The 20699-nt window shown below is 49.0% G+C and overlaps 1 protein-coding gene and 1 pseudogene across 6 annotated transcripts in view; both read left to right on the forward strand.

Annotated features, from left to right (window-relative positions):
• The window catches only part of CEP152 (centrosomal protein 152), a 260473-nt gene that overhangs the window by 208155 nt on the left and 31619 nt on the right, over window positions 1-20699 (forward strand). For all 6 annotated transcript variants that reach the window (XM_063926048.1, XM_063926043.1, XM_063926046.1 and 3 more), the window contains one exon: window positions 5454-5648. In XM_063926048.1, the coding sequence (XP_063782118.1) occupies window positions 5454-5648 (195 nt within the window). The remainder of the gene's footprint in view (window positions 1-5453; window positions 5649-20699) is intronic.
• LOC134938891 (U11 spliceosomal RNA) lies at window positions 6386-6547 on the forward strand (annotated as a pseudogene).

Raw genomic sequence — 20699 nt, forward strand, 5'->3', positions numbered from 1 at the left:
AGGTCATTACCACTATGATGCTAGCCAGAAAACCTGTCACGTCAAAACATTATCATCATATCTGGAGGAGATATGTCGCTTGGTGTGAGGAACGCACTTATCTGCCTGTGGAGTTTCACTTGGGACGTTTCCTGCAGGCTGGTGTGGATAAAGGCTTACGTCTGGGTTCCGTTAAGGTCCAGATTTCAGCTCTTTCAATTCTCTTTCAGAAGAAATTGGCTATGTTACCTTAAGTCAGGGGTGGGAAACCTCCGGCCCGCGGGCCGTATAAGGCCCGCAAAGCCGTTTGCTCCGGCCCACCCGCTTCTCTGTGAGACACGCCGCCGCTCAGTCCAGCGGAAGCGTGTCTCAGCTGTCAGGACAGGGACTCAGGAGGAGAGCGCGGCGGATGGCGGCGGCGTGTAGGACTAGAAACCAGCCGCCGGTTCGTGAACCAATCAGAGCTTGCGGACCGGCAGCCAATCAGGAGCCGCGGCTGCCTGTCCGCGAGCTCTGGTTGGCTCTCGAACCGGCGGCTGGTTTCAAGTCCTACACGCCGCCGCGCTCTCCTCCGTATCCCGCCGAAAGAAGCAGCGGTAAGCAGCACGGGGGGGGGGGGGGGATCTGTATACTTGGCACTGTGAGGGGCAATTGTATACCTGGCACTGTGGGGGGCATCTGTATACCTGGCACTGTGGGGGGCATCTTTATACCTGGCACTGTGGGGGCATCTGTATACCTGGCACTGTGGGGGCATCTGTATACCTGGCACTGTGGCACTGTGGGGGGGCATCTGTATACCTGGCACTGTGGGGGGGCATCTGTATACCTGGCACTGTGGGGGAGCATCTGTATACCTGGCACTGTGGGGGGGCATCTGTATACCTGGCACTGTGGGGGCATTTGTATACCTGGCACTGTGGGGGGGCATCTGTATACCTGGCACTGTGGGGGGGGGGGGGGGGGGGCATCTGTATACCTGGCACTGTGAGGGGAATTTGTATACCTGGCACTGTGAGGGGAATTTGTATACCTGGCACTGTGAGGGGCATTTGTATACCTGGCACTGTGGGGGGGCATCTGTATACCTGGCACTGTGGGGGGGCATCTGTATAACTGGCACTGTGGGGGGGCATCTGTATAACTGGCACTGTGGGGGGGCATCTGTATACCTGGCACTGTGAGGGGCATCTGTATACCTGGCACTGTGGGGGGCATCTGTATACCTGGCACTGTGGGGGGCATTTGTATATCTGGCACTGTGGGGGCATTTGTATACCTGGCACTGTGAGGGGCATTTGTATACCTGGCACTGTGGGGGGGCATTTGTATACCTGGCACTGTGGGGGCATTTGTATACCTGGCACTGTGGGGGGGCATCTGTATACCTGGCACTGTGGGGGGGGGGCGTCTGTATACCTGGCACTGTGGGGGGGGGCGTCTGTATACCTGGCACTGTGGGGGGGGCATCTGTATACCTGGCACTGTGAGGGGCATTTGTATACCTGGCACTGTGAGGGGCATTTGTATACCTGGCACTGTGGGGGGGGCATCTGTATACCTGGCACTGTGAGGGGCATTTGTATACCTGGCACTGTGAGGGGCATTTGTATACCTGGCACTGTGAGGGGCATTTGTATACCTGGCACTGTGAGGGGCATTTGTATACCTGGCACTGTGGGGGGGCATCTGTATACCTGGCACTGTGGGGGAGCATCTGTATACCTGGCACTGTGGGGGGGCATCTGTATACCTGGCACTGTGGGGGGGCATTTGTATACCTGGCACCGTGTGGGGCATTTGTATACCTGGCACCCTGTGGGGCATTTGTATACCTGGCACTGTGTGGGGCATTTGTATACCTGGCACTGTTGGGGGCATTTGTATACCTGGCACTGTGAGGGGCATTTGTATACCTGGCACTGTGGGGGCATTTGTATACCTGGCACTGTGGGGGCAATTGTGGATCTGGCACTGCACTATTGGGGGCATATGTGTATCACATCCCATTTTAATTGGCCACACCCATTTTTTGGTGCGCGCGCCTCCAGGGCAGACCTACTGGGGGGCAGGGTAATTTTTTAAGTTGAGAATTTTTGTATGGCCCCCGAAGGATTTTTATAAATATCCAAATGGCCCTCGGTAGAAAAAAGGTTCCCCACCCCTGCCTTAAGTTCAGACCTTCTTACAAGGGGTGCTCCACATACAACCTCCCTTTGTGCCGCCTGTGGCACCCTGGGCTTTGGATGTAGCGGCGCTCCGGACAGATTCAATCTGAATCAACCTATTGTGGTTCTGTCTTGCTCTTATACTTCAGTTCTTCCGGAGTCTTTAGATGTGGTGCGCGCTTTGAAGATCTTTGTCAAACGCACAGCTCGGGTCAGAAAGACGGATTCCTTGTTCGTGCTCTTTGATGGGCAGAAAAAGGTAGTCCATTGGTCGTTGGATTAGGCGGACTATCCAACAGGCCTATGTGTCGGCAGCCTTACCTGTTCCTAAGTCTCTGAAGGCTCTTCCTGAGCGGCTGCCCGTGGAGTCTCGGCCTTACAACTATGCCGAGCTGCTACCTGGTCTGGGAAGAACACTTTTTTGTGGAAGTCTACAAATTTGATACCCTGGCAAAGGAGGATACCCAGTTTGGGCAGGCGGTGCTGCAGCAGTCTCCGCACATTCCTGCCCATTCTGGAAGCTTTGGGACATCCCCATCGTACTAATTCTGTCCCCATTATCCCATATGGATGCTAGAGAGAATAGGATTTTAAATACCTACTGGTAAATCCTTTTCTCGTAGTCCATAAGGGATATTGGGCGCCCGCCTCTGTGCAGTTACTTTCTGCAGGTTCTCTGTTCTGTCGTACCTGTTCAGCTGTTGCTGTTACTGTTGCCAGATGTTGGCCTGGTTATGTTTTGGTGTGCTGGTGTATAATTTTCACCACCTTTATTGTCATGTTCCTTCTCTCAAGTATGTCATTCTCCTTCGGGCACTGTTTTACCTATAACTGACCTGTAAGAGGAGGCATAGAAGGGAGGAGCCAGCACACCCAGTTGAAGAAATTTAAAGTGCACTGGCTCCTTTGGACCCGTCTATACCTCATCGTACTGATCCTGTCCCCAATATCCCTTATGGACTACGAGAAAAGGATTTGCCGGTAGGTATCTAAAATCCTATTTTTGTACACTTGAAATTTTTTGTCTGGATTTTTCCAGGCCTATTTGAATAGGTCATCTAACTCTGTAAAGTCAGGGAAAGTGACATTAGGTTTGTTTTGTACAAAGAAAAACGACTGCTGTGACGCAGCGTCCTCTAGAGGGAGCTTTAACACGTCCTTTATAGTCAAAATTAGGGGTTCAATACCCTGATCAGAATCTGAATCTCCACTAACGGTATCCAGGTCATCCCTATCTTCCTGTATATCCTCAACTGTATCAGAGAGTAGATCAGGTAAACCACGCTTCTGTGGACCTGCATGAGAGAGGGGGGTGGCTGTGCATCTGCCCTAGCAGCTAAATCTGCAACAGCTTGTTGTAGTAGCTGAGTCTAAAGCACATATCTGACATCATAGTCTTAACCAGTGGGGCTCTGGACCCTCTCCCCCAGCCCCCTTACTGATTTGTGAAGATTGAATGCATTGTTCATATGAAACAGAATCAGTAGATAATGGAGAGAATCTAGTGTGACATACACTGCGCAGCTTGTGTTTACCCATGTTTCACAGTAAGCACAATAACATACACATACACACAGACCGTTATATTGCAAGCCTGTCCTACTGTATGTGAGGAGACACAGAGAGAGAGAGAGCCACACCCTGAGCTGCAGAGCCCCAGTGAGGCTGTCGGCTCTCTATAATACAGTAAACACAATTTTTGTCCTAAATAGGATCTGGATAGTGTACACAAGCAGCTCTCCCCCTTTGCTACACCCTGTACCAGATATCCAGCGTGGCTGAGGAATCGGGAAGCACTGTGTGTGCTGTATATGGCTGCATTAAGCAGAGGAAGGCGCCAAAACACCTCAGGTCCCGCTCTGATGTAGCTCCCCCTCCAATGGCATCGGAGTTACACTAATATATTATACTGGCAAAGTCTCCTTTTTAGCTGAAAACATCACGACAAGTGCTAGTCAAGCCTTTTGTGCCAGTTCCACACGGGGATCTTAGCGGGACGCCGCGTCCATTGTCAGACGCACTTTGAACCGGGGGACTTCCCCCTAGCGGGGCCCCTGGTTTGTACTCGCCACCAGTGTCACCTTCAGGCAGCGTTACGGGTGTGCTGCAGCTGTGACAGCCAAGGCGCAGTGCCCTGCTGAACAACAACCCCTCCTGCATCTGGGAAGCGGCTCTGCACCCCGTAAGGCCGGTGACCGTCCTCCCCTCCCCCCCCCAACTCTCACTGTGCAGATATGCTGTTGCCCAGACACGTATCAAAAATAACAAAAAGAAATTGAAGAAAACTCTCTGGAGCTGCAGAGATGTGCATCCTCTCCTGATGGCACTTTTTTCTAAACTGCCTGTGGGAGGGGGCATAGAGGGGAGGAGACAGCACACCCAGTTGAAGAAATTTAAAGTGCACCGGCTCCTTTGGATCCCATCTATATGAATCGTACTAGATTCCCCAATATCCCTTATGGATGCTAGAGAAATGTGTGTTTGTGTGTGTACATTTGTATTTGCCAATTTGAAAACAAGGCGAGGGCATGCACTCTAATTAAACGGAGGTCAGATGTGGGTATAAAGGCGGAGGAGCCAAGCCCATACAATAGTACCAATTCACATTATGTCTACATGGTATGGCCCTTTATTGAACACTATGCCCACACAGTAGGATCCCCCTTACCTATCTGATACTAAAGAGTGAACTGGGCCTAATGGCCAGCCACTCAGTAGGGGCTCAGTCTATTGCCTGCCTACCTACCTTATGGCACATAAAGTGACCTGGGCCTAATGCCCAGAGTCACTTATTTGTCGCATGGTCATTCTGCCCGCCGAATATGCCCCACAGACCTGGGGCCTGATTGCACTCAATGGGCCTGATGGTCTAGGGTGGCCAAAGCTGACTACAAGTACGTTGGGAGAGGCTGCAGTGGGGAGCTTCGTTCAGCATTTTGCTTGACGGCGCTTAAAGTTAGCGGTAGCCGAGCAACAGTGTAATTATGCCCTGTGGCCTATGTAAGGAGAACATGGTCATGCATAATACCCCTGAAACCATTTGTGTGTGTGTTGTTTTTTTGTGTGTTAAGGGTCTGTGAGTTTATGGGATTACCATTTTAACTTTGTGCACTACAAAAAGGAAGTTATGAAAGTGTCAGATATTAGAAATGATCTTCACTTTGTGCAATCATTTGGTTTCTATTATTGTAAATAAAAATTGAAACCTGAAGTATATTTGCTTAATATGCTTTGGAATGTGGTCTATGAACTCGTTTGATAGGGTGTTAATGAATATTTTTTGTGTTAAACTTTAAATTGTTACAGGTACTGTGCACACTATGGATGCCCAAATGAAAAAGAAAAATGACAGCCCTGTGTTTTGTTGCTGTGAGCAATGTCTGCAGCAACTTGAGAAGTCAAACAAAGAGCGTCAGGAACTGCGAAACAAACTGGATAAAGCATGTCGGCATCTTCAGCAGGCAGTGAAAGATCAAAAGCTCAAAGCAGAGCAGTTCAGAGGTCAGAACATCGAATTCGGCTGCTGTGCATGTGTTACGGTGTATTGGTATTTATGTAGCGTTTTTAGGTTAGAACAAATCTATCGAGTAGTATACTTCAAAGCCTATGAGAGTATTATGGGCCAACAAAATGTAGCTTTTCTGTCTATTGTTTTGTACACTGAAGATTCATTTATATTGATGGTACTTTCTCCTTCATCCACTAGGGGCCACTGGAGCGTAGTTACAATAGGGAAATAGTAGGCAGTAATTGGGAGCTGGCACTTTAAAATTCTCACACTGTGGCTAGCTCCTCCCCTACTATCTCCCCTCCAAGCCAGTCTTCGTTTAGTGCCCGAGGTGAGCTGGTTCACTTGGGTTTAGCTGAAGAATTTTTTCTTTTTTCTTTATTATTTTATTTTTCTTACTTACACACACAGACTGGCAGCTCTGCCACTGCCAGTCTGCACCGCTGGAGCTGCTGGCGGGGTCCCATCGCAGCTGCGTGCGGCTCGGGATGGGCCCCGGCTGAGGGAGACTGAGCTCTCCTGAGTTGGCGGACACCGCTGCGTGCGGCGCGTGTCGGGGCCGCTCAACCAGCAGAAGATTCCGGCAGCAAGGCAGCGGTGAGTATCAAAAATGGCCGGACACCGCTGCTTGCGGCGTGTGTCGGGGCCGATCGGTCGAGCATCCGCTGAGTGCGGCTCCTGACGACACTACATCAGGACAGAGTACAATCTCCCCCCCTCCAGACTGATGTATGTTTTTACTTGATTTAATGTATGGCACATCAGGGTCTCCTAGTTTGGGGACATGGTGCGGAATCGATATCAAGAGATTTCGGAAACATAATTTCTCTAACGTCCTAGTGGATGCTGGGGACTCCGAAAGGACCATGGGGAATAGCGGCTCCGCAGGAGACTGGGCACAAAGTAAAAGCTTTAGGACTAGCTGGTGTGCACTGGCTCCTCCCCCTATGACCCTCCTCCAAGCCTCAGTTAAGATTTTGTGCCCGAACGAGAAGGGTGCAATCTAGGTGGCTCTCCTGAGCTGCTTAGAGTAAAAGTTTAAATAGGTTTTTTATTTTCAGTGAGACCTGCTGGCAACAGGCTCACTGCATCGAGGGACTAAGGGGAGAAGAAGCGAACTCACCTGCGTGCAGAGTGGATTGGGCTTCTTAGGCTACTGGACATTAGCTCCAGAGGGACGATCACAGGCCCAGCCATGGATGGGTCCCGGAGCCGCGCCGCCGGCCCCCTTACAGATGCTGAAGCAAGAAGAGGTCCATAAATCGGCGGCAGAAGACTTTCCTGTCTTCATAAGGTAGCGCACAGCACTGCAGCTGTGCGCCATTGCTCTCAGCACACTTCACACTTCGGTCACTGAGGGTGCAGGGCGCTGGGGGGGGGCGCCCTGGGAAGCAATGAATTTACCTTATTTGGCAAAAAATACATCACATATAGCTCCTGGGCTATATGGATGTATTTAACCCCTGCCAGTTTTCCAGAAAAAAGCGGGAGAAGAGCCCGCCGTGAAGGGGGCGGGGCCTATCTCCTCAGCACACAGCGCCATTTTTCCCACACAGCTCCGCTGGTAGGAAGGCTCCCAGAATCTCCCCTGCATCCTGCAACTACAGAAACAGGGTAAAAAAGAGAGGGGGGCACTTATTTGGCAAAATAACAGATATAAGCAGCTATAAGGGATAGACACTTATTGTAAGGTTGTCCCTATACATATATAGCGCTCTGGTGTGTGCTGGCAAACTCTCCCTCTGTCTCCCCAAGGGGCTAAGTGGGTCCTGTCCTCTATCAGAGCATTCCCTGTGTGTGTGCTGGGTGTCGGTACGTGTGTGTCGACATGTATGAGGAGGAAAATGATGTGGAGGCGGAGCAATTGCCTATAATGGTGATGTCACCCCCTAGGGAGTCGACACCTGAATGGATGGCCGTAATTAAGGAATTACGTGACAGTGTCGGCACGTTACGGAAAACTGTTGACGACATGAGACAGCCGGCAGCTCAGTTAGTGCCTGTCCAGGCGTCTCAAACACCGTCAGGGGCTATTAAACGCCCGTTACCTCAGTGGGTCGACACAGACACTGACTCCAGTGTCGACGGTGAAGAAACAAACGTATTTTCCAGTAGGGCCACACGTTACATGATCACGGCAATGAAGGAGGTTTTGCACATCTCTGATACTGCAAGTACCACAAAAAGTGGTATTATGTGGGGTGTGAAAAAACTACCCGTAGTTTTTCCTGAATCAGATGAATTGAATGAAGTGTGTGATGAAGCGTGGGTTACCCCCGACAAAAAACTGCTAATTTCTAAAAAATTATTGGCACTATATCCCTTCCCACCAGAGGTTAGGGCTCGTTGGGAAACACCCCCTAGGGTGGATAAGGCGCTCACACGCTTATCAAAACAAGTGGCGTTACCGTCTCCAGAAACGGCCGCCCTTAAGGAGCCAGCAGATAGGAGGCTGGAAAATATCCTTAAAAGTATATACACACATACTGGTGTTATACTGCGACCAGCAATCGCCTCAGGCTGGATGTGCAGTGCTGGGGTGGCTTGGTCGGATTCCCTGACTGAAAATATTGATACCCTGGACAGGGACAATATATTATTGACTATAGAGCATTTAAAGGATGCATTCCTATATATGCGAGATGCACAGAGAGACATTTGCACTCTGGCATCAAGAGTAAGTGCGATGTCCATTTCTGCCAGAAGAGGATTATGGACGCGACAGTGGTCAGGGGATGCGGATTCCAAACGGCATATGGAAGTATTGCCGTATAAAGGGGAGGAGTTATTTGGGGTCGGTCTATCGGACCTGGTGGCCACGGCAACGGCTGGGAAATCCACCTTTTTACCCCAAGTCACCTCGCAGCAGAAAAAGATACCGTCTTTTCAGGCTCAGTCCTTTCGTCCCCATAAGGGCAAGCGGGCAAAAGGCCACTCATATCTGCCCCGGGGCAGAGGAAGGGGAAAAAGACTGCAACAGACAGCTTCTTCCCACGAACAGAAGCCTTCCCCCGCTTCTGCCAAGTCCTCAGCATGACGCTGGGGCCTTACAAGCGGACTCAGGCACGGTGGGGGCCCGTCTCAAGAATTTCAGCGCGCAGTGGGCTCACTCGCAAGTGGACCCCTGGATCCTGCAGGTAGTATCTCAGGGGTACAAATTGGAATTCGAGACGTCTCCCCCTCGCCGGTTCCTGAAGTCTGCTTTACCAACGTCTACCCCCGACAGGGAGGCGGTATTGGAAGCCATTCACAAGCTGTATTCCCAGCAAGTGATAATCAAGGTACCCCTCCTACAACAGGGAAAGGGGTATTACTCCACGCTGTTTGTGGTACCGAAGCCGGACGGCTCGGTGAGACCCATTTTAAATCTGAAAGCCTTGAACACTTACATAAAAAGGTTCAAGTTCAAGATGGAGTCACTCAGAGCAGTGATAGCGAACCTGGAAGAAGGGGACTACATGGTGTCTCTGGACATCAAGGATGCTTACCTCCATGTCCCAATTTGCCCTTCTCACCAAGGGTACCTCAGGTTTGTGGTACAGAACTGTCACTATCCGTTTCAGACGCTGCCGTTTGGATTGTCCACGGCACCCCGGGTCTTTACCAAGGTAATGGCCGAAATGATGATTCTTCTTCGAAGAAAAGGCGTCTTAATTATCCCTTACTTGGACGATCTCCTGATAAGGGCACGGTCCAGAGAACAGTTAGAGGTCGGAGTAGCACTATCTCAAATAGTACTACGACAGCACGGATGGATTCTAAATATTCCAAAATCGCAGCTGATTCCGACGACACGTCTGCTGTTCCTAGGGATGATTCTGGACACAGTACAGAAAAAGGTGTTTCTCCCGGAAGAGAAAGCCAGGGAGTTATCCGACCTAGTCAGGAAACTCCTAAGACCAGGCCAGGTGTCAGTGCATCAGTGCACAAGGGTCCTGGGAAAGATGGTGGCTTCTTACGAAGCGATTCCATTCGGCAGATTCCACGCAAGAACTTTTCAGTTGGATCTGCTAGACAAATGGTCCGGATCGCATCTTCAAATGCATCAGCGGATAACCCTGTCTCCAAGGACAAGGGTGTCTCTCCTGTGGTGGTTACAGAGTGCTCATCTCCTAGAGGGCCGCAGATTCGGCATTCAGGATTGGGTCCTGGTGACCACGGATGCCAGCCTGAGAGGCTGGGGAGCAGTCACACAGGGGAAAAATTTCCAGGGCTTGTGGTCAAGCATGGAAACGTCACTTCACATAAATATCCTGGAACTAAGGGCCATTTACAATGCCCTAAGTCAGGCAAGGCCTCTGCTTCAGGGTCAGCCTGTATTGATCCAGTCGGACAACATCACGGCAGTCGCCCACGTAAACAGACAGGGCGGCACAAGAAGCAGGAGGGCAATGACGGAAGTGGCAAGGATTCTTCGCTGGGCGGAAAATCATGTGATAGCACTGTCAGCAGTGTTCATTCCGGGAGTGGACAACTGGGAAGCAGACTTCCTCAGCAGACACGATCTTCACCCGGGGGAGTGGGGACTTCACCCAGAAGTCTTCCACATGATTGTAAACCGTTGGGAAAAACCAAAGGTGGACATGATGGCGTCTCGCCTCAACAAAAAACTGGACAGATATTGCTCCAGGTCAAGGGACCCTCAGGCAATAGCTGTGGACGCTCTGGTAACACCGTGGGTGTACCGGTCAGTGTATGTGTTCCCTCCTCTTCCTCTCATACCAAAAGTACTGAGAATCATAAGAAGGAGAGGAGTAAAGACTATACTCGTGGCTCCGTATTGGCCAAGAAGGACTTGGTACCCGGAAATTCAAGAGATGCTCACGGAAGACCCGTGGCCTCTACCTCTAAGACAGGACCTGCTCCAGCAGGGACCATGTCTGTTCCAAGACTTACCGCGGCTGCGTTTGACGGCATGGCGGTTGAACGCCGGATCCTGAAGGAAAAAGGCATTCCGGATGAAGTCATCCCTACCCTGATCAAAGCCAGGAAGGATGTAACCGTACAACATTATCACCGTATTTGGCGTAAATATGTTGCGTGGTGCGAGGCCAGGAAGGCCCCTACGGAGGAATTTCAACTGGGTCGATTCCTGCATTTCCTGCAAACAGGACTGTCTATGGGCCTCAAATTAGGGACCATTAAGGTTCAAATTTCGGCCCTGTCGATATTCTTCCAAAAAGAACTAGCTTCTGTTCCTGAAGTTCAGACGTTTGTCAAGGGAGTACTGCATATACAGCCTCCTTTTGTGCCTCCAGTGGCACCTTGGGATCTCAATGTAGTGTTGGGATTCCTAAAATCACATTGGTTGAACCACTCACCACTGTGGACTTGAAATATCTCACATGGAAAGTGGTAATGCTGTTAGCCCTGGCTTCAGCCAGGCGTGTATCAGAATTGGCGGCTTTATCCTATAAAAGCCCTTACCTAATTTTTCATACGGACAGGGCAGAATTGAGGACTCGTCCTCAATTTCTCCCTAAGGTGGTTTCAGCATTTCACTTAAACCAACCTATTGTGGTGCCTGCGGCTACTAGGGACTTGGAGGATTCCAAGTTGCTGGACGTAGTCAGGGCCCTGAAAATATATGTTTCCAGGACGGCTGGAGTCAGAAAATCTGACTCGCTGTTTATCCTGTATGCACCCAACAAGCTGGGTGCTCCTGCTTCTAAGCAGACGATTGCTCGTTGGATTTGTAGTACAATTCAGCTTGCACATTCTGTGGCAGGCCTGCCACAGCCAAAATCTGTAAAAGCCCATTCCACACGGAAAGTGGGCTCATCTTGGGCGGCTGCCCGGGGGGTCTCGGCTTTACAACTTTGCCGAGCAGCTACTTGGTCAGGGGCAAACACGTTTTCTAAATTCTACAAATTTGATACCCTGGCTGAGGAGGACCTGGAGTTCTCTCATTCGGTGCTGCAGAGTCATCCGCACTCTCCCGCCCGTTTGGGAGCTTTGGTATAATCCCCATGGTCCTTTCGGAGTCCCCAGCATCCACTAGGACGTTAGAGAAAATAAGAATTTACTTACCGATAATTCTATTTCTCATAGTCCGTAGTGGATGCTGGGCGCCCATCCCAAGTGCGGATTGTCTGCATTACTTGTACATAGTTATTGTTACAAAAATCGGGTTATTGTTGTTGTGAGCCATCTTTTCAGAGGCTCCTTCTGTTATCATGCTGTTAACTGGGTTCAGATCACAAGTTGTACGGTGTGATTGGTGTGGCTGGTATGAGTCTTACCCGGGATTCAAAATCCTTCCTTATTGTGTACGCTCGTCCGGGCACAGTATCCTAACTGAGGCTTGGAGGAGGGTCATAGGGGGAGGAGCCAGTGCACACCAGCTAGTCCTAAAGCTTTTACTTTGTGCCCAGTCTCCTGCGGAGCTGCTATTCCCCATGGTCCTTTCGGAGTCCCCAGCATCCACTACGGACTATGAGAAATAGAATTATCGGTAAGTAAATTCTTATTTTTTGCTATCAGGACTGCTTGTGAGTGACTCTCCGAGCGTCCTAAAAGGCGCACTTACTGATTACTTGGCGTCATTATGTGGGGGGCGGAGCTTCAGCCCGCTCTGTAAGCGGGCTCAGCGCTCTTCACTACCCGGCTGCAGCATACAGGCAGCCGGGTGATATACAAATACATTCTCCCCGCAGGTAATACAAGGGGCGGAGCTAACTCCCGCTCCGTTCGGCGGGCTCAGACTCCCTGCTCCCTGGCCGCAGCATACAGGCGGCCGGGTGATACATTTACATTCTCTGTTCCCCGGCCGCAGCATACAGGCGGCCGGGGAGATACATTTACACTCTCAGTTCCCCGGCCGCAGCATTCAGGCGGCCGGGGAGATACATTTACTAAGTGAGGCGGCCGGGGGATACAGGGGCGCTTTCCGCTGTCTATGCAGCGGATTCGAATTTGGCGCCGAAGCAGGGGGGCGGAGCTAACTCCCGCTCTGTACGGCGGGCTCTCTCCGCTCCCCGGCCGCTGCAGCATGACACGCAGCTCCACAGTCCCCCGCTCCCTGGGCCGCTGAAAGCTCATTTCCTCTCCTGGCTGTGCAGGGAGGATTCTGTGCATAGTACAAGGTATGAGGGGGGGTGATGGCTTATAACAGCGGGCTCCCAGCTCGGTTACTGTCTCTAGGCAACAGATCCTGTCTCTGGGGTTTTTAGTTTTTGTATGCATTGTGCTGCTGATATATAGCTACATTCCTCCCTACAGGGCAGTCCTCTCCCCAACATTTTATACATGTAGATCAGGGAACCTGCTCTATTACAGGAACTGGACATAGACAGTATTTATCTACCCTATTAGGTTCACATACACAGTATTTCTCTACCCGGTTGGGTTCACTGTGGTGTGTGTGTGTGTGTATGTGTGTGTATATATATATATATATATATATATATATATATATATAGATAGATAGATAGATAGATATAGATATATAGATATATATATATATATATATATATATATATATATATATATAGATATGTTTGTTTGTATATATATATTTAAGTGTGTGTGTGGGTATGTATATATATGCATACAATACCATATATAGGGGATAAAACAAACACTTCCGCAATGTTTTCTAATAACAAAATACCCCACCTTGCCACATAACATTTCCCCACATCTTTTCTCGCAGGCTGGTCACCATTTTGGAAAGCCAGCGCAACCTCCGAGAAACATCTGGTGCACCTAAATTAGCGGCACACTACATACAGGGCGGGGTGTTGCCTTCCCTTTATTATTCCTTGGTGTCACCAGTTACTAATGATATTAGTAATTTGGGGAATGTGTTTAAGGCATCAGACAAATAACGCTGTGGCTCAGTACGCTACTAGCGGGTATCTGAACATCCAAAAAAAAAAAAAAAACTTTAAGGGGAGATCCTATAGCCTAGGGCTAAGACTCCTGTCCCACAGCGCAGCGTTACTGGTTCAGGTCTCCGCTTCTCCCGAAAGTTTATTTGAATCGTGTCGGTCACACATTATAGTGCAGACCTTGCATAGGGCTGTGTTTGTTTAACCCACCTTTTCTCCTTTCGTTTGTCTCACCTGGGATAGTCAAAGAATTCCCTCTTAGGTGTGAAGTATGCGGTGGAGCCATTTGCTTAGCCCTCCACGCACCTGCAGGACACTCCTGTTTGAACAGCTCAGATTATACAGGTAATGTCGCTGTTAACCATAGACCTGGTACGTCATTTCACCTCTCCAGGTTTCTAAAGAAACCTTGTTAACCTTCCATGTTACAATACTAATGATGTCTGTTTTCTGTGGAGTCTCAGAATATCCAGGTGCATTATACAGCAGTTCGGCTGATACTGCAGGTAAAGGAGACGGACACGTCAAGTCCATCAGGGTTCGACGCCGATGACGAAATGACAGCGACTGGTCCAGTTTCGGATGAGCTGGGCAGGCTCCGGTAGGCGGCCGGCAGACACCCGAATACACAATTTCAGGTATCAAACAATGTTTGTTTTCCTATCCTTTCCCCGCAGACGGCAGGAAAGGGTATCAGAACCTCTCCAGGGTATACCCCTCGATGTATCGCCGGTCCAACAAGCTGCCGTTTTCCTGAGGCAACCTGGCTCAGGGATCCATCGAAGACACATATACGGCAGCGGGGTTCTACCTGGTCCGGAGCAGGTAGGTTGTGGAACAATTGTCCTCTAGGTTATAGGATGTTTCGCATCAGGATCAATTGATACTTTGGTACAGGTCAGAATCACGATTCTGCTTTATGTTCTTTGGAGGTCTCCACGTCTGCAGACTCGGAACCTGCATTTTCGCTTGGGCTGTCTTAACCCGACGACCTCTGGGGCTGCGACAGTGACAGGTGAACATGAAATCCTACGGGGCAGATCGTTCAGGGGAAGGAACTTTCTGCAGGATTTCTTGAACCATTGGAGGTAAGTCCACTTTGATTTCTCCTACTACTGCCCAAGCTCCAAGACAGACCTTTATCGGTCTTTCCTTTAGATTTTTCCGTGCCCTTTCAAGCTTTCGACTCCACACGGGCGATATCTCCGTAGCCAGGGGATCTCGGGGTTAAAATGCTGAAGCAGAGGTTCAACATCCTCGGTCCAGTCTGATTTTCGGTCATCCTATACACCCACTACAGGGGGACAAGGCTTGGGCGGTTACAGACTAGATTTTGGGGTACAACCATCTCAGGAGTCCCTCGGCATGGATCAGCCGATATACGATGACAAGAGAGTCATACTGCAGGCGGCGCTCCATATGCTTCTAATCGCAAAGGGTGTTGTTCCCTGTTTTTCACAGATCATTTGAATTGGGACAGTTCTCAGGCCTTTGTTTTCTTTTCACGTTCCGAAGCAAGTTGGCTCGGCCAGGCCTATTCTGGCCTTAGAATCCTTTCAGTCTGTGATCGCTAGTTTGAAAAAAAGAAAAAGGGAGTTTTACGTATCCCTGGTCTTCAGAGATGCCTGTTTACTGATTTCCGCTGGGTTTTCCTTATCAGGCTTTTCTTAGATTAGCATTATAGGATTCTTATTTTCACTGTCAGTCCTTTCCTTTTGATCTCTCTTCCGCTCCCACAGGGCTCAGGAAGATCACAAAATAACTCTTTTTCAAGGGCAGGAGGTGACGTTGGTTCCCTAATGGGACAATCTACTGTTACTATCCCACTCTGTACATTAGGGGCTTCTGAATATCCGGAGGATCCAGGAGCTTCTGGTTCGACACAGATCCAATTTATGCTCCTCATAGACGTTTTCTCAACAGGGTCCGTCGAAGGATTTTTCCTTCCTCGGTACCAGGTACTCTATTTCTTCAGTCAAGCTGCGACGCAATGAGTGGTCGCCTACATTCCCCTCTGAGCGGGGGACAACAATCTTCTTTCCAGGTCAAGCTACCAGGTCAGACTCCCGGGTGAGGGAACATTCCCCGGAGTTTTGTCAGCTGATCCGCTGTGGGCGGAGATTTCGGATCGACCTCAGGGCGTTCTGACTGACTCTTTAACCTTTTCCTACTCTCGGATGTGAGCTCTGGCGGCAATAGCTGAGGATGCCCTCAGGGTTCCTGGGAGTTTCGGGTTATTCTATCCTGCCTCCTTTTCTACTTCTACCTCACGGTCGATAACACAGGAGGGGAATATGCGTGCTAGTCCTCTCCGTGGCTCTGGTTGGGCCGCACATGACTTGAAGATACAGCTACACCTGTTGTCAGTAGAGGAGCCTTGGCTCCTACCTCGACTGGACTGTCTACTTCAACAGGGTCCTTTTTCTTTGTTCATCTTACACTGAGTTCGTTTAAACGTGTGACTGTTCACGAGACCTCAGAAGGGAGGAGTTCCCTAGTTCGGTTATGCCTACTGGGCCCCAATTTCAGAAGTCTGTTACCTCTTCTCGCTTTTGCCACTTTTGGAAAACTTTAAGGGACATAATAAGGATAAAAAGGGGTTTTCCCCTTCTTTCAGTTACCAGTCAGCCGTCATCTTGGGTTTCTCTGGGAGGTTTTGCTCGGCTGCGCTTCAAACCACATTGACCTGAATTTTGGGTCTCTTCCTTTTTCGGTTTTCTTCCAAAAGAGATTTGCCTGGCGGCCGTAAGTTCGGGCTCTCTTTCAGGGAGTACTCTATTGGCAACTCCCCCGGCTGAGCTTCGGCCTCAGCGGTCGTTCCTTCCAGAGGGGATGTAGGTTTTTCATATAAATCTGACACTAGTGTCTTTCAGTCCTCTTTGAATGTTGTCAGGGCTCGCCGACTGTCTCTACAGAGGTCTTAGGCTATTCGACGAAGTGTTTTTCCTCTTTGTTCTGTACAATGCTCCCGTACTAAATAGCCGGGGTCCCAGCATATGCTGGGCTGTTGGATTCATCTGACCATCAGACAGTCTTCTTGGAGGTTGCTTGGGAGCCTCCGTTTTCCTTTTCAGCGCACTATACGCGCGTTGTGGGACCTTCGTGGGCAGCTGCCCGTGGGGTCTCCATGAATACTTTGTCGGGCGGCTACTTGGTCGGACCGACATTCGTTTTGTCAAATTCTACAAGTTTGACACTTTTGCGGCCTCTGCATCACAGTTTTTTGCCGAATGGTTTTACAGGGCTCTCAGCGCTCTCCCACCCGTTTTGGGAGCTCTGGGACGTCCCCATTGTAACTACGCTCCAGTGGCCCCTAGTGGATGAAGGAGAAATCAGGATTTTGGTACTTACCGATAAATCCCTTTCTCTGATTCCACAGGGGCCACTGGACGCCCGCCCAGCGCTGTTCCTCCTTGTTTTTTGCTTAACGGTTTGCAGATCACCATATGACTGCTTGTTGAGTTCAGGCTAGCCTGGTTTTTTGTCAGGTTCTGTTCCAGGTTTGGTTTAGGTTATCCTGGTTTACAGGGCGTCATTAACCTCCTCTACCTTACGGTTTGTTTATTCCAGCTCTCCTCGGGCACAGTTTTACGTAGACTGGCTTGGAGGGGAGATAGTAGGGGAGGAGCTAGCCACAGTGTGAGAATTTTAAAGTGCCAGCTCCCAATTACTGCCTACTATTTCCCTATTGTAACTACGCTCCAGTGGCCCCTGTGGAATCGGAGAAAGGGATTTATCGGTAAGTACCAAAATCCTGATTTCAGTAAATCTAATGGGTGTGATACTTTATGCCGGTGTCGGGATGCTGGCATTCTGACAATGAGAATGCCAATGGGATGGGGTAATTTTACCCCTCCTCTGTCCCCTGCATTAACCCGCCTGGGGTGGCGGCTAGGGCTAAAATTCGGGGGTGGCGGCTAGGGCTGTGACACCAGGGGTGGCGGCTAGGGCTGTGACACCAGGGGTGGCGGCTAGGGCTGAGACACCAGGGGTGGCGGCTAGGGCTGAGACACCAGGGGTGGCGGCTAGGGCTGAGACACCAGGGGTGGCGGCTAGGGCTGACACCCCTCCCCCTCTAGTGACTAACCCTAACCATGTCCTGCTCCACTAGCCCCGGCCCTAACCATAACAGTCACAGCAATAACTTTGGGATGCCGTCAGTTGGTGTTTTCCGGTGTCGGGATTTCGGTGTTGGTCATCCCACTCTAATACATTATCTTGTGGGTACAGTGTCTTTTCTACAGGATCCTCTCCAGTGCTGTTACAATTTTCTACTTGATTCGTTTCAAAATTAGACCTTGATGTCTAATATAAGAGTGAATCTGGTAAGCGGATGTGGGCCTGATTCAGAGGTGGATCTATTGGCGGTCGCCTGTCTGCAGCTTTACGCAAATACCACTAATTAGCGTCTGGCATCTTTTTTTTTTTCTTTTTTAAATGTGTCTTATTTGTATTGCTATGTAAGACGCACAGGCAGACTCTGTTGATTAAAATATGTGGCATGCCTAGGTTCTGTGTCTGACCGAGCCTGTATCTGCATATGAAATGCTACGCTACAGTGTTTTCTAGGGAAACACTGTAATGCACAGTAGCATTTTGTGTGAAGATACAGCCTCAGTCGCTACGGAATACAGGCATGCCACTTTTAATCAGAATAAGCTGCTTGTGCGTCTTAACATTGTTTTGCGCATAAGACCCATTTTAATGGAAAAAGCCACACAAAAAGACACTTGGTGCTACCATGTCCTGCCACAGCATGGCATGACTAGAAAGGCCTTTTAACGTGCAGGGAGGCTAGCTGTATGTGGGTACATTTTGTATGTGAGTGATTCAGCATCTGTGTATGCAGACCCTCCCATAACATATGCATGTGTCTGACATCGCAACTGTGTACAGACACAATAGGTACAGTACTCATGCGTGGTACAATGCATGTGCAGCGGAGAAAAATAGCTCCACTGTACCCTACATCTGCAGTGCGTCCACCTTTTGAATCCGGCCCTGTGAGTGCCATAGCTTTGGTCCACCTATTTCAGGAATTATTTGATAAGTTGGCTAAATCTCTATAGTGGTTACAGTGGGAATATATGAAGGTCAGGAAGATTTGAATATGTTAAAATCCAGTAGGTCAGTCATTAGTAAATGACGCTGATGAGTGTAAGGTCTAATTTAATGTGGATTTAATAGACAATCTGTTACACGCTCTTATAAAGTAATAAATATTAATCAATAGAGATTCTGTTTTGCTGTTTGAAACTGCTGCACATGACCAGCACTTTTACACTGTTTAGCAGTTACAACAGTAATTCTCAAACCGACAAGCTCTACAATTGGCCAATATGCAGGCTTTTTGGCCAAACCATTAAAAAAAAATTGTAAAATCTTCACATCAACTTGGCCAATTAGAAAGTAAGGAATTAAAGTACGATGAGGGCAATAATTATGTATTGCAGTCGGGGGCGGCTCCTTACCTGTGTAGCTGGGGGTGGCTGCTAGCAAACAAGATGGCTTCTAGGGACTACATTGGCTGCAGCCCCTAGAAGCCTGCTAGGGCTTCCATAATAGCAGGACAGTGGCTTTCCATGGAAAGAGCTCTATCTGCTATTGCAGTCCGGACAGAAAGGGGGGGGGAGGGGCTGCAGTTTAAATCCACCACTGATTGCAGTATTCTCGAACTTAATGAACAAAGAAGACCCACACCTGGTTTGCGCAATAAAATAAAAACAAAAAAAGTGACTGGTGCTAGGAGAAATATATATTCTCATCCGCAATATATTCTCACCCACAAATAAAGTGACTGGTGCTAGGAGAAATATATAATCTCACCCAAATGCGGGGGTGCGGTGGGCTTAGCTTAAATAGATGATGCTTGGTCCCAGGCTGCAGAGCCCGGCACCACCACGGAGCTTAATCCTCAATGAATATGTGGTCACTGGCGTTCAGGCAACGTCCTCACAGCATGTCATCAGACCTTCAACATGTTTCGGTGTATATATATATATATATATATATATATATAATGTGTGTGTGTATATATCTTGTGAACCTGGCGCCAGTGTTTTCTCACTTCATTGTCTATATTGGTACTCTCGAACTACAATCCTCAGGGACCAGTAATAGTGCATGATTTACAGATACCCTTAGTATCAAAACTTAAATAATTAGCTCTACCTGTGGGTTTTTTAAAATGTGTCAGCCAGTAATGAATGCACATGTCCCTGGGAATCACTGATGTATTGGATAAAGCAAATAACATTAATAATTCTCTTAAGGGAGTAATATTTTATAGGAACCTAAATTAATGTGTGTTGTTTTTTTTAAAACATGTTTAAAATTCCCGATTTCTCAACAATAATGTAAGGGCTTCATTAGTAGTCATTGTGGTTCATAAAGTTGTTGAGCACGATGGTTCCAACTGTCAACACCTTTCAATATACCAGGTTTCACTTCCAGGAGTTCCAGTTCAATTCTCCAAAATGAAAAGGTTTGCTTGGCATCCATCTTGTCTCCGTTTTCTCATTCGGTACAACAGCAATCATTAGTATCGCCATTGGTGGTTGGTTTACTATCACTTTCAGATTCGATACTTGGCAACTCTGGAGATCACTGTCTCTGATGGCTCTGCCCATTGATGTGGTTGAGCTCCAAACCATTTTTTAGGCTCTTGGGAACCCTGTACTTCCTGGCCGGTTGTTCCACTTTGCATTCCATCAGTGCTGTGGCGGTAACTTTTGTAATTCATCACAGATGCACAGACAGCGTGACATCAATGGCCTAGGCAACTCATATCTTTTTCTCCGGCAGGGTCGACAGGTTATCCACAGGATAACATTGGGATATGGTGACGCGACAGCGGATTTGCACCAAACTGTCAAAGCTTTCGGCCTCCGAGCATGCAACGGGCTTGTCCATATATCCCTGCCTCCTGGCTCAGGCAAATCAGTTTTTTGTTTGGTGAGGCAGGAGCCGGACCATGGTCAAGAGGGCTGTTGTTTTTCAGGAGCCATAAGCTTTTTTATTTTATTTTTATAGTCTTACTATTTTTTTGAGTGATTTTTCTAAATAGCGTTTTCGGCGGGCGTCTGTGTCGGATGTAGTAGCAAGTCCAGCAGACGTTACCAGGCTGTGGCCGGAGCACGGGGAGAAGGTAAGGCATCGTTTCCGCTTAGAGTGGGAACACGGACACAGTCGCACTGTTTTGGGAGGAGAATA

This window comes from Pseudophryne corroboree, chromosome 6 (assembly GCF_028390025.1).
Source record: "Pseudophryne corroboree isolate aPseCor3 chromosome 6, aPseCor3.hap2, whole genome shotgun sequence".
Lineage (NCBI taxonomy): Eukaryota > Metazoa > Chordata > Amphibia > Anura > Myobatrachidae > Pseudophryne > Pseudophryne corroboree.